Source organism: Enhydra lutris, unplaced genomic scaffold, assembly GCF_002288905.1.
Source record: "Enhydra lutris kenyoni isolate GAN:26980312 unplaced genomic scaffold, ASM228890v2 scaffoldscaffold42, whole genome shotgun sequence".
NCBI classification, from domain to species: domain Eukaryota; kingdom Metazoa; phylum Chordata; class Mammalia; order Carnivora; family Mustelidae; genus Enhydra; species Enhydra lutris.
In genome coordinates, this window is record NW_019154126.1 from 6,607,471 (window position 1) to 6,620,586 (window position 13,116).

The window sequence follows — 13,116 nt, forward strand, 5'->3', positions numbered from 1 at the left end:
CATGCCAAAGAAAGACCTTGGCAGGAGAGAAATGGTTTTACCTTTGCTTTTTCCAGCTGGGCCTGGGCCTGTCGCTCTGCTTCTCTGCGCACTGCCTCCCGATCTTCCTCCAAAGAAACATCTGAATCGGATGGACGGCTGGTGTAGGAGTCTGCCGAACCCTTGAGAGAAAAATTTGCATTTTAAAACAGATCCCATCTATGATGTTTGCATTGGAAAAGTCTCATTGACACAGCAGTTAGCTTCCTCGACTCGGCTATAAATTCCTGAAAAGAGGAGAAAATAATCCATTTTGTGGCAAGCCATCTAGAAACCTCATGCTCTCCTTTGCAGACCATTCCCTGGGATAGTTGCGCCTACCAAGTTACCATTCCTTCCCCAGGCTGAGGGTTCCAAGGACTATGCTTTCTGGAAGCCTGAACAAGTTCCTTTATAATTAAACCGGCTCCGTGGTGCAGTGCCCAGCTGAAGGGCATAGAGGGGTTTCAAGGATGGCTTTAAGAAGAGACGACAGGCTAAATCAAGTATTTACAACGAGGAAGAAGATACGACTAACTAAAAAACATAAAAGAAAGCCTGACGAGTTATAAACTTCAATTCTCTGCCGCGACTCCCCTTTTAACATTAAGCATCCTTCGGTACCTTTCCGTTCACCTGATACCTTCACTGACAAAACTGTAAGACGACAGCAGCCGGCTTCACTCCATCCTCAGGCAACACATTTTTTTTTCCCCATAGCTTTAAACAGACATTTAATAAACGCTGCCTAAAGAAAACACCTGCCCAGGATAGCTTCTCTGGCAATAAATAACAACGTAGGAAAAGGAGCTCAGAAAATTACAGGACTCTCCCTCACTCCCTCTCTTGCAATCAGGCTCAGATTACTAAATCACGGGAGCCCCTGCCAGCACTCACTGGAAGGACAGCAGCAGCAACGACAATATAGAGTCTCCCCCAGATGAAAGCCCTTGAGCTTACACAGATATCCGAATTCTTCAGCCTTCCTCCCTTGGCTCTTTTCAGAAGCCTGACCCAGGTGGCCTTCATTAGCCAGACAGCGCCTTTCTCATCCGCAGCTGCAGCCCCGGGCACAGATCCTGAGTGTGCGCTGAGCCCTGGAGCGCCCGGGCTCCTTTCCTATCCATGCTCTGGGCAAGCCCCTCTTCTCCGTCCCTTCCTGCCTCCGGGGCTTTCACGCCTTACCCCGGAGGACTCTGATCCAAGGAGATTCTTATTTTCCCATTCCGGGCGCGGGGGTGCAAAAAAACCAAAAAACCAAAAAAAACAAAAACCCTCCAAATGCCTTATATTGCTTTAAAAATAAAGAACACTTCAAGTGCATTCAAAGACAGGCATCAACTCGTTCTAAACTTGATGCATCTTATCACACTCAATATTCTCTGCTCTGGGATTGTTACAGGAAATTAGTTGTAAGAGAACCTTTAAAAAAAAAAAACCCTAGTGCAAAACGTATGCAGTGACATTTGCAAGTGCAAAGTTCAAGCCTTATCTTCAGAGATCTGGAGGGGGAGGGCGGAGGACGCACTCACCGCACTGGGCATGCTCCATATGTAGCCTTTTTACGCAGATGCCTACATCACACTGTTAGTCTATGTCAAATTGCCATTTTGCATCCGAAGTGTAAACAGCTGGAAAGGGCTTTTCAGTTCTATAGTAACAGGCACATGGTATGTCTGTCATGTAGCCATTGCAGTTGAAACATTCTCCAGAGACAAAGCATGCAATCTTTTCATTTAACGATCGCTTTCCATCACCCTGCTGCAGAAAGTATATCCTGTGCCCTAAGACAATTCAAATATAAGCAATATGATACACACGTTATTGGACAGGAGAAACCAATGAAGATGCTTATCAGTCAGAGCATCAACCTGCCCTTGATTGTTTGTGACTTTCCAAACAAGATGCAGGAGACCCATTTGCCCCTTTAATTAGGACATGAAAGTAATCACAGCTCAAAGCAAGGAGTTTAACTGAGCTCAAAATGACTTTGAACTGCTTCTCCAACTGAGACCGTTTGAAAGAAAGTCCGTAGACTGAATAACAGTATGAATTTTCAGAACAGTAACTATGAAGAAATTGCAAAGCTTGGTTGGTTGATTAGCTCGAGTTAAGATTTACAGAATAATTTAGTCCAAGTTCTTCTTATAAATAAGGTGACTGAAGTTTGAGAAGAGAAGATACTAATTTTCTGTACTAATTGGATTGCATTTTTAAAGTTCTCTGAAGAAATACACACTTCTAGATCTCTTAAAGTAAACATAAAATTCCATCACTGCTTTCCAAATTACAGTTTTTTTTGGCATGGTGGGGAGGGGATTATTCTGTAAAGTCTCATGCAAATGAAAGATGTTTTTTAAGAAAATCTTTGTTACTTTGTTACTTTTTCTCTCCAACCCAACTTTTTCTCCCCCCAACCTTTCATCTACGGACTAAGACCAATCTTCATGATGTAAATCCTAGAAAATACAGTAGAATAGAGGCTTTTGAATAAAAGTTACAGATTGAATGCACCTTAATTGTGGTATCATAAATCAATGACCAGAATATTTATATTCTTGTGAAATGAATGTAAAATGTATGGGAGATACCAAATGCATTTTTTTTATTCCAATAAGATTCACAACAGGAAACATAGGTATTTTTCCCCCCACCAACTCATATCCTAGGGGATCCCTAATCTTCCCAGAGAGCTTCTCAGCAGGAGTAGCATGGTACAAAATTACCAGGAAGCATAACTCTATCCCTAAACGGGCCTCAGGCCCATTGTCACAAGTGTTGGCATTTTATTTATTTATTTTTAATTTTAATTTAATTTTTTTTCAGTGTTCCAAAAGTGTTGGCATTTTAAACTCAATCACCCTGAGGAAGGTTCAGTTCACACCTCAGTGAGGATACAAAGTTTCTGTCCTTAAGAAACCCCATAATATGGAGAGGAAGAGCCGGACACACACATAATTGTGTGCTATCCTCTTCCCTTCTGAACAGAATAAGATTTAAAAAGTCCTTGGCTAATAATCAGATGTAGCTTTTAATTGCACAATCATGTTGAGACCTGTTTCCAGGTTTAAATAATAAAGCATTAAAAAAAAACAAAAAACTAACAACTCTACAGTGACTTTTGGCAAAGATCTTTTGAATATTTGCAACAATATATTAACTTTTGGCTCTTGTACAATATGAGATGGGACTCTCAACTGATGTGTAATGTAGCTTATAGAGAGTCACGATTCTTCCATCATTCTTTTTATCTGTATTAATAAGAGCAAAATGGCAAAATTGTTTCATTACAGAAGTTGCATGAACCCACTGCAGAGAGAGACACACAAATAACGGTCACTTTCAATTCTCCCACCCAAAGATAACCACTATTAAAGAGAAACATGTTTTAGCCTCCAGAATTCTTGTGTTTTTGAAAGTCACCCTCCCCACATGCGCATTACAATTAATCTGCTTCCTTCTGGGAGTGTGGATTTATGCAATTAGAAGTAATATATCTAATTAGGCTTTTGCCTTTGGTACCATATGGACTTTCTGGGTCATTCTGCCTCAAGTAGTCTTCAGTCAGGAACAGCTGGCAGGCCATTCCATAACTCCAGAATAGGTTATTACAAGATGTACCCTGGATCTCTTGGGTTGCTACAATGTGATTAGCTGGTCTTTTACAGTTTTGTCCTTGAAGCTACCTCCCATGTTCAGCTACAAATATTTCCTTTTCTACACCTTAATATTCTCATTTCTCATTGTAGAGTACCAAGATGTAACTTGCAACTTGACATTTACCAAAACTCATTCCGGATCATTCACTTTTATCCTCAGAACTCTTACTCCAAATATGTGTGCATTGCTTATGGGAAAGTTAGTTAAATTGGATTAACTCGTGCTTTTAAAAAATTTTTATTAATTTTTTAGAGAGGGAGAGAGGAAGTGGTGGGGAGGGGCAGAGGGAGAGGGAGAGACGCTTAAACAGACTCCACACCCTGAGTTCATGACCTGAGCTGGGGGCTCGATCTCACAACCCTGAGCTCATGACCTGAGCTGAAATCAAGAGTCAGATGCTGAACTGACTGAGCCACCCAGGTGCCCCTAACTCACACTTTTTATCTACTCTTCAGTTTTTGTCTTTTTCCAATTTATGCCAAATACATACACAAAAAAAGTGTCTCCCTTTTCCTTTAACACCTTTTTTCTATATTTATAAAGTTTGCTTTTTTGATGCTGTACTCTGTTTCAATCATATATCTTTCCAGCATCCATCATTTTTCTGGAGTGTTCTTTTTCTTGTATTTTCTCTTTTAAAGCCAAAAGGGTAAGAGTCATAAGCCTATACAGGAGTAGCATCTTGGATCCCAAAGTGGTCATCTATTTCTGTAGAAAATCTTCATATGAAAGCAATGCTCTTGGGAAAAATAGATTTCTCACAGTATCCCAAGGCTACCCTGATTCTAGATAAATCTATGTTCCATCCCAATCCCTTAAGACTTCAAATGACCCTCCACATGTATAGGTCAATGCTAAGCCAATGGCAAGTTTGATTTCCATTGTTTCCTCCTGACCTGCCATGGGATAGATAGACATCCCACTGCCATACTCTTCAGGCCCACTTTCAGAAAAAAGCAAGATGTGATGGACTTCTGAGGCCAAGGACCAATGGGAAGAGTTCTATCTTGTATTATCTGCTTGCATTAGCTGGCAGAGATAATTCTTCTATTTCTCCTATTGTCATCTCTTTTCACAGGTCAGAAGAATTTTTTTTTTTTTTTCCTGTGTAGAGATCTGGATCTTTAAGAAAATGAATTGCTAACCCCTGCATTGTTGAGGTTACAACAAAACCATAAACTGTTCACTAATGATAAGACCCTGACTCCAAAAATTTTAAAGTGGTAGACCACTGAGATGAAGTACATTTACATGAATAATGTATACTTTGGTTTGCAAATGTCATGGAATTACTATTCATACCCATTCAATTAATGAAATTCTCAAATGTGATTGGCCTCCCATTTGGCTTAATGTGAAACATTAACCAAGGTCATGGTAATAAATCCATGTGAGTTCATCCCTGTGTGGTAACTTTGATGATTATAAAAAAGCTAAGATATTAGCTTCAATTTTCTCAAGAGCACAGGGAAATTTAGAAACTTTTTGTAATTGCCCTAGGTACTGACAAAAGGACTAAATGTTACCCAAAGCAAAACCAAAACCCAACCACATGCATTTACTGAGTACTTCCTACTTTGTAAAAGTGTACCATGCTCTGACTCTAAGTTAAATGCTGGGAATATGATAGAAAAGATGAAAGCTAAGTTCCCATCAGGGAGCCTAATAATCTAGTTGAAAAGGAGACCAATTTTTTTTTTTTTTTAAGTAATCAGAAAAATAATCCCAATAAGAAAACACAAAACAGGCTGAGAAAGAGAATAATGGCAAGCAGGAGCTATTTTAGTTAGGGTTATGAGACAACATTCTGAGATGTTATTGAAGCTGAAATATCCCATAGGAAAAAGACGAAAAACAAGTTAGCTTTAGAATGTTGAGAAAGGCAATGTGTGGGAAGACAGAAGCGCATCTCCTAAGGCCTGAGGACAAGGTTTACTCAGCAGTTTGAGGAAGTGAAAAGAGATCAGTGTAGTTTAACATGATCCTTTTTCCAGAGGACAAATTTCAGTCTCTCCCTCCTTTATTCCCTCCTCTTTCTTATTCTGCAGGTAGATACACACTGAGGCACACCTGCATTAGGGGTTTGGGGAATCCTTCTCATTTTTTTTTTTTTTTTATATTTTATTTATTTATTTGACAGAGAGAGAGATCACAAGTAGGCAGAGAGGCAGGCTCCCCGATGAGCAGAGAGCCCAATGCGGGGCTCGATCCCAGGACCCTGAGATCATGACCTGAGCCGAAGGCAGAGGCTTTAACCCACTGAGCCACTCAGGCACCCCGAATCCTTCTCATTTATGGGACATCACCTCATAGACTCCTTATCCCTGTGACATTTAAGTTGTTAGTAAAGTCCACATTATGAGGAAAATCATGTCTTCTGACACTTAAACAGAGTTCTCAGATTTTCTTCCTTCTAAATCCAGCGCTCTCTCCCAAGAGTCTGTCTCTTTTTCGGATAGTGGTATGTTAATAATTAGAACAATCAATTTATTAAGATTAGGCTATCTATATGAATGATCATAATAATAACTGCTGATTTTTTTTTAAAGATTTTATTTATTTATTTGACATAGAGAGAGAGAGATCACAAGTAGGCAGAGGCAGGCAGAGAGAGAGGAGGAAGCAGGCTCCCCGCCAAGCAGAGAGCATGATGTGGGGCTCGATCCCAGGACCCTGAGATCATGAACTGAGCCGAAGGCAGAGGCTTTAACCCACTAAGCCACCCGGTGCCCCATAACTGCTGATTTTTTATGAATGCTTTGACTCTGTGCTAGGCACTGGGCTGATTCACCAATATTACATACTTTAATTTTAAATTTTTACCTCCGTTGTCATTGATGATGAAAACCGAGGGACAGAGAAGTTCCGTGACCTGACCGAGGTGACAAACAAAGCTAATGATCAACAGAGGTGGGAGGCAGATTTTATTCTACTTTATTTATTTATATATATTTTTAAAGATTTTATTTATTTATTTGACAGAGATCACAAGTAGGCAGAGAGGTAGGCAGAGAGAGAGAGGAAGGCAAACAGGCTCCCTGCTGAGCAGAGAGCCTGATGTGGGGGTTTTATCCTAGGACCCTGGGATCATGACCTGAGCTGAAGGCAGAGGCTTTAACCCACTGAGCCACCCAGGCGCCGCCTGGAGGCAGATTTTTAATGGAATTCAAATTTGAATTCAGGATCCATGCATGCATCACTTGATACAAATAAGGCAGAACAATCCCTTCCTGCCACTAATGTTTCTACTTGAAAACGCTGATGATTGAAAATGCTCTTTTACTGCTTACCAGGAACACATGTAGCCATTTCTAATGGTCATAAATGCCAAGATGACTTCCAAGTTCTTCGTTGTCTTTCCTAAACCTAGCACGCGTGCCCTCTCTCTCACACACACACCCTGCATATACATTTTTACAGAACCTCAAGTTTTATCTTCCCCAAAGGCACAATGAAGGTCCAACAAGAAATAGATAATTTCTTATTCATCACTGTAATGCTGTTTTGTGCAAGGAAGCATTCAAAGAGTTGGCTGCTACCGTGAAATTTTCCTCCCTTCAGAGAATCTCAAAATTGTAAAGCCTTCTTTTCATTACTCATCTACAATGGGAAGTAGATAGGTAGAAGAGGAAAACAATGGAAGCCAAGAAATCAGCTATTTAAATTTCTCTCTTTTCCCTGAAAATGAACGTAACTTTGGCAAGCTGGCCTTCGGTAGCCATGTTGGCATCTAATCTTGCCAGAAGCTGGCTGGAATTCAAGCATCTTCTGAGTATATGATCAACAGGAACAGTTGCTGGTGTTCAGCACTGAAGCTGAAGTTACTAAAAAGTACAAATCAGAGACATGACTAACTCACCTATCTTTTAGAGGATTTTTTTTTTTTTAAAGAACAATATATTAAAACACAGTTACCACCAAAGTATGCCTTAAAGGAAGGGCATGTGGCTGTTTGTATTTCGCAGAAGAACCCCTGCCCAAAATTTGCAAAATTTGATGTCGCTAAAAAGAACCATTTTTAAAAAGTTAAAATTAGATGGCCATTTTTAGAAAAAGATTTTATTTATTTATTTGACAAACAGAGATCACAAGTAGGCAGAGAGGCAGGCAGATAGAGGGGGGGGGGCGTGGGGAAGCAGGCTCCCTGCTGAGCAGAGAGCCCAATGCGGGGCTCGATCCCAGGACCCTGAGATCATGCCCTGAGCCGAAGGCAGAGGCTTAACCCACTGAGCCACCCAGGCACCCCTAGATGGCCATTTTTAATGTTATTTTGAGTTTGGGATTTTAGGCATAGGATAAATAACTTCCCTTCATAATCACAACATTGTGTGTGGCGGGGAGGGCTGCTGAGGGAGGCGGGGAGGGCTGCTGAGGGAGGTTTTTAGGCCTTTCGTATATGTTTACTAATGGTGATAGATGACAACAATGTTTCACGCTATATAATTTCTTACTTAAAACTTTACTTTTCAGCCATGAAAATGGAAATGAGTAGGCAAGAAGCAGAAAAATCGCAGACTGGAAGAGTTGACTTTTCCTAAAATACTGCTGAAAAAATTTAAATTAAATGAGGGAAAAGGAGTGAATGAATCAGACACAGGACATTTTTGGCACAGGAACTCATGGTGAGTATAGATACTGTCAGAAACTCTGCGTGGACATCACTACCTTCGGTCTTCCCACTGAGTCATTCTAATCAGCAGACACATGCTCTCACTCCTCTCTGCCCAAGAAAACCTTCCTCTGATTCCATTTTCTCTGCCACTTCCCATCCCATGTCTTTGCTCTCCTCTGCAGGAAAAAAAAAAAAAAAAAAATGCCCCAAAGATGTTGCCTATATTCCCTTCAATTCTCTTCTGGTTTTCTCTTAAACCTACTCTCTCCCTGCCCTCCACCATCAGTGCTCATCAAGGCGGTCAGTGATAGGGGGCTAAGTCCGAAGGGCAATTCTCCATGAGCATCTTTCTTAACCTATTAGGAGCACGGAGCATGGTTGTTCAGTATCGTCCCTCATTCTTTATTCCCTTTCTCAATGGGGCTTCCAGAAACTACTCTCTCTGTCCTTCTCCTACCTGTTGGCTCCTCCTTCTAAGCCTCCTTTGCTGGTTATCTGCACTTCTACCATCTGCTCTGGCCTCCTCCTCACACACAGCCTCCTTCTTTCTGCTCCAACCTCACTCATCGCTTCACAGGCACCAGGAATGCTCTCTCCCTAGATTTCCATACGACCAGCGACCACCTCCTTCACGTCTTTGTTCAGACTTCACCTTCTCTCTCTTTTTTTTTTTTTTAAGATTTTATTTATTTGTTCGACAGAGAGAGAGATCACAAGTAGACAGAGAGGCTGGCAGAGGGGAGGGGTAAACAGGTCCCCTGCTGAGCAGAGAGCCCAATGCGGGCTCAATCCCAGGACCCTGAGATCATAACCTGAGCCGAAGGCAAAGGCTTAACCCACTGAGGCACCCAGGAGCCCCCAGACTTCACCTTCTCCATGAGGCCCTTCCACGACCATCCTATGGAAAACTAATCCCCAGGGCCCTCCAGTATCTCTAATTCCACTTACCCTCCTCTACTCATGCTTGTAAATGGTGCTTTTACCTTCGGACACACCTTGTAATTTGCTTATTATGTTTATCATGCGGGGTCTTTCTCCCCTCAATAGAAACATCCATGAGGGCAGACATTTTCTTTCCCGTTTTGTTCACTCATTTACCCCATGTGCCCAGAATAGTAGCTGGGACGGCATACGTGCTCTATAAATATGTGTTGAATAAATGAATAAGGGTTACCAGAGAGAGACAGAGAGCCTGTTCTCCCTCACACCCCATGTCTCAAACCCCCTCCACTACAAGGTCCTCCTTAGCCTTCCTAAACATTTCTAAGTATTCTTAAACATTCTCATGTCACCTCCTTACTAAGAAAACAGCAACAGCAAATTGACCCAGATGGTGAATGGCTAATAAAGACTTGGTACAGTGAGCAAGAGAAGAAAACGAAGACCTTAGCCTGAGAATATACTTGGTGTTTTATCGTGACCCTCAATAAATACCAGCTCCATGAACTTAGTGCAAATGTCAGCTATGATCAGTTGATTAAAAACACATGTCCCCTAACAAACAAACCACTTAAAAAAAAAATCATTATACTTAAAATGTACACTGCAACCTTATTCCCAGAAATGTAGGAGAGATTTTATATTTCAAAAATATGATTGAAGCTCATTTTCTATGAAGATCCTTTTCTCATTGATTGTACTTCTTCATTCCAGGGATTTAAAGTTCCAGTCCTAAAATGGCCAAGGACCCTTTGTGTAGCCATAGACAAGTCATGTAAACATTCTCCAGGCTAGATCCCCCCCTGAAAAAGAAATATAAAAAACAAAAGAACAAAAAACAAACAAACAAAAAAACGGTGCTACTAGAAAGAATATTCTTAAAAATTTTCTTACAGATGGTTGAAAAAACACTGTAAATATGACATATTGTATGACCGTTTACTGACTGTTACTTCTCATGCACTAGCCCTGCTTTTCCTATGGGGACCGAATTTAAATTCACGGCAGAAAACGTGACTATACATACAATGTCTAGTTAAGACAGAGTGTTCAAGAAAATCAAGCCAGCATAGAAGGAAGATATTTCTTCAAGCAATTCTGGGTGATATATTTAAAAGGAATGCAACTGACTAACTGGACAGATATATAAAACTCTGAAACATCTTAATGGGCTCTCTATCACTAAATAAAGGTCACATCGGAAGAGGACATGTCCAGTGGTGAGTCTTTCCTTGAGTGGCAGAAAAATCAAGCAATAAATCTGGGCCCCTGCCTGCCGGGGTGAACGCTCCCAGGTGTGGCAAGGCACAATCAATCCAAAGACATTAAAGGATAGTCATTGGTGTCCTCCAGGGAACCACAGAGCTGTTGGAAGGGCTATGGCTTCAGTCCTTAAAGATTCTACCCTCTAAAATGTTCTTTGCATATGCAGAAGTTCTATTAATTGATAAAACTGTCAGAGATCAGGAGATCTAAGTAGACAAAGGTTAGGGATACAAAATTCACAAAAAATCAACCAGTCACAAGCATCTGGAAAAAGTGTTCAGCCTGCTCAGTAAACACAATACCATTTCCTCATTAAATGAGTTCTCTCTGCCAAGTATCAATTCACAATGTTATGAGGATACATTAAAACCGATGCTTTACATCTTGTTGATAGTGTTTTGACTTTCATTAAACCCTTTGGGAAAGCGATGTTCTTTCTGTTTGTATCTAGACATGTATCCAGACTAATATGTATTTAGACTATAATGATTTCACTTCTGGGACCTGTCTTAAGAAAATTCTAAAATTATGTTCCATACAACACTTAGATTATTACATAACCTTAATAATAGTTACAAAGCCTGCAGAGCATTATAGGCAAATGTTACTAATGATTATATTTCGTTAAAAGGATAAAGAAATAAAAAACCTGTATCATTTCTTTTTTAAGATTTTATTTATTTATATGACAGAGAGAGAGAGAGCAAGCATGAACAGGGGGCGGGGGGTGGGGGGGACCTGCAGAGAGAGTGAGGGAGAAGCAGGCTCCCCACTGAGCAGGGATCATGACCTGAGCCAAAGGCAGATGCTTAACCCACTGAGCCCCCCAGATGCCCCTGTATCATTTCTATAAATACATACATTCATGCATGTAAAAATACTGGGAGGACACAAAATGAACAGAAGAGATAAGGTTGGATTCGTCGTTTTGATTGCAGGGAGCTAATTTAAATTTTTTTTCTGTAATGATACCATTTTTGAATAGAATTAAAAAGCTCTTAATGCAATTGAATTATCTAACAAAATACCCTGAAAGTATTTTTTGTGTTGCATAAAAGAGGATTGGCAGATATATACTTTCTGTAATATGTTGATTTAACCTTGATAGTTTTTTGCATGTGGGGAAGGAAGACAAGCTTTGGATCTTCTGAAAGACTCTTTATGCACACTAAAGGGAGGAAGGGAGGAAGGGAGGAAATATGGATGCACGAATTACATCAGGTAAGAAATAAGAATTAAAAGAAAAGTACTGGAACCTCCAATGTTAACATTTTAAAGCAGTACATATTACATTTCTCTGTAGAAAATGCCTTAAAATGATTATGTTAAGTTTCCACTGAAACACTGGGACGTTCTCATATGACTGCTTAAATAATTTTTTGCTACTGGGTTAGATACTTAAGCAGGCCAAATGACTCAGTAATTTGGTGTTAGATTATTAATATACTGCTCTAAAAGTCTAACCTTCCAGAAAGATATGACTTTGGTTCAGAGAGACTTAATATTAAAAATAGGCTACGCCATCAGGGATTTGACTGGAAAAGTGCCAGTGGTATGGAGCATTTAGAAATAAAGATCTGCAAAGTACCCTACTGACCTAAAATAGTTAATGCATCCCTTAAGCAGCTAACCTACCTTGGGGAGGTGATTTAAGAACCAGAGACAATCTGGTTTAAATAAATCTATGTTTAGAAATGTGCTGCAAATTTTAGCTTGTTTAGCCGGAGCTGTCTTGTTGGGTATGTCAATACGCTATTAATGTTAGAAAATCCAGACTATATTAAGAACACTTAATAAGCATCAGACATAGCCACTTGGTAAAAAGCAATTCATAGGGTATTTCCTGTCTCACAAATAAAGCATTTTTTTGGGCAAATATTTGGTATGTGGCTTCATAGACCAAATGCTTATGCCCGCCCCCAATTCATATGTTGAAACCTAATCTCTAAAGTGATGGTGTTAGGAGGTGGGCTTTTGGGGGGTGATGAGATCATCACAGTGGAGTCCTCATGAACAGAATGAATGCCTTTGTAGAAGAGACCACAGAGAGCCCCCTTGCTCCTTTGACTACGTGAGGTCCCACCAGGAAGCAGGCTCTCACCAAACACAGAATCAGCCAGTGCCTTGATCTTGGCCTTCCCAGCTTCCCAAACGTGAGAAATAAATATCTGTTGTTTTTAAGCCACTCATCTACGGTATTTTATAATAACAATTCACATGGATGAAGACACATGGAAAATATATGTTCTGATTTAAGTTTAAAAGTATAATGGGGGGCACCTGGGTGGCTCAGTAGGTTAAGCCTCTGCCTTCGGCCAGGGTTATGATCTCAGGGTCCTGGGATCGAGCCCCACATCGGGCTCTCTGCTCAGCAGGAAGCCCGCTTCCCCCTCTCTCTCTGCCTGCTTCTCTGCCTGCCTCTCTGCCTACTTGTGATCTCTCTCTCTGTCAAATAAATATTAAAAAAAAAAAAAAAAGTATAATGGACTTCGGTGTTGGTAAAACCTCAATCAAGACAGGCAAAAATGCTGTGGCAGTTTGGTAAGAAAACCGTTTGGTAAAGATTAGAAAAGACCAGGTCACTGCTGCTGACCATGCCTGTCGACGCTTGCACGATGGCC

At 40.6% G+C, this 13,116-nt stretch overlaps 1 protein-coding gene across 6 annotated transcripts in view; it reads right to left on the reverse strand.

The window, feature by feature from the left end:
• Positions 1 to 13,116, reverse strand: part of LOC111155505 (calcium voltage-gated channel auxiliary subunit beta 2) — a 384,925-nt gene that overhangs the window by 130,207 nt on the left and 241,602 nt on the right. For 4 of the 6 annotated variants that reach the window (XM_022515679.1, XM_022515681.1, XM_022515676.1 and 1 more), the window contains exon 3: positions 42 to 161. In XM_022515679.1, the coding sequence (XP_022371387.1) occupies positions 42 to 161 (120 nt within the window). Of the gene's footprint in view, positions 1 to 41; positions 162 to 978; positions 1,275 to 4,226; positions 4,272 to 13,116 lie in introns of those variants that run through there. The other 2 variants (XM_022515680.1, XM_022515678.1) reach the window with 2 other exon arrangements.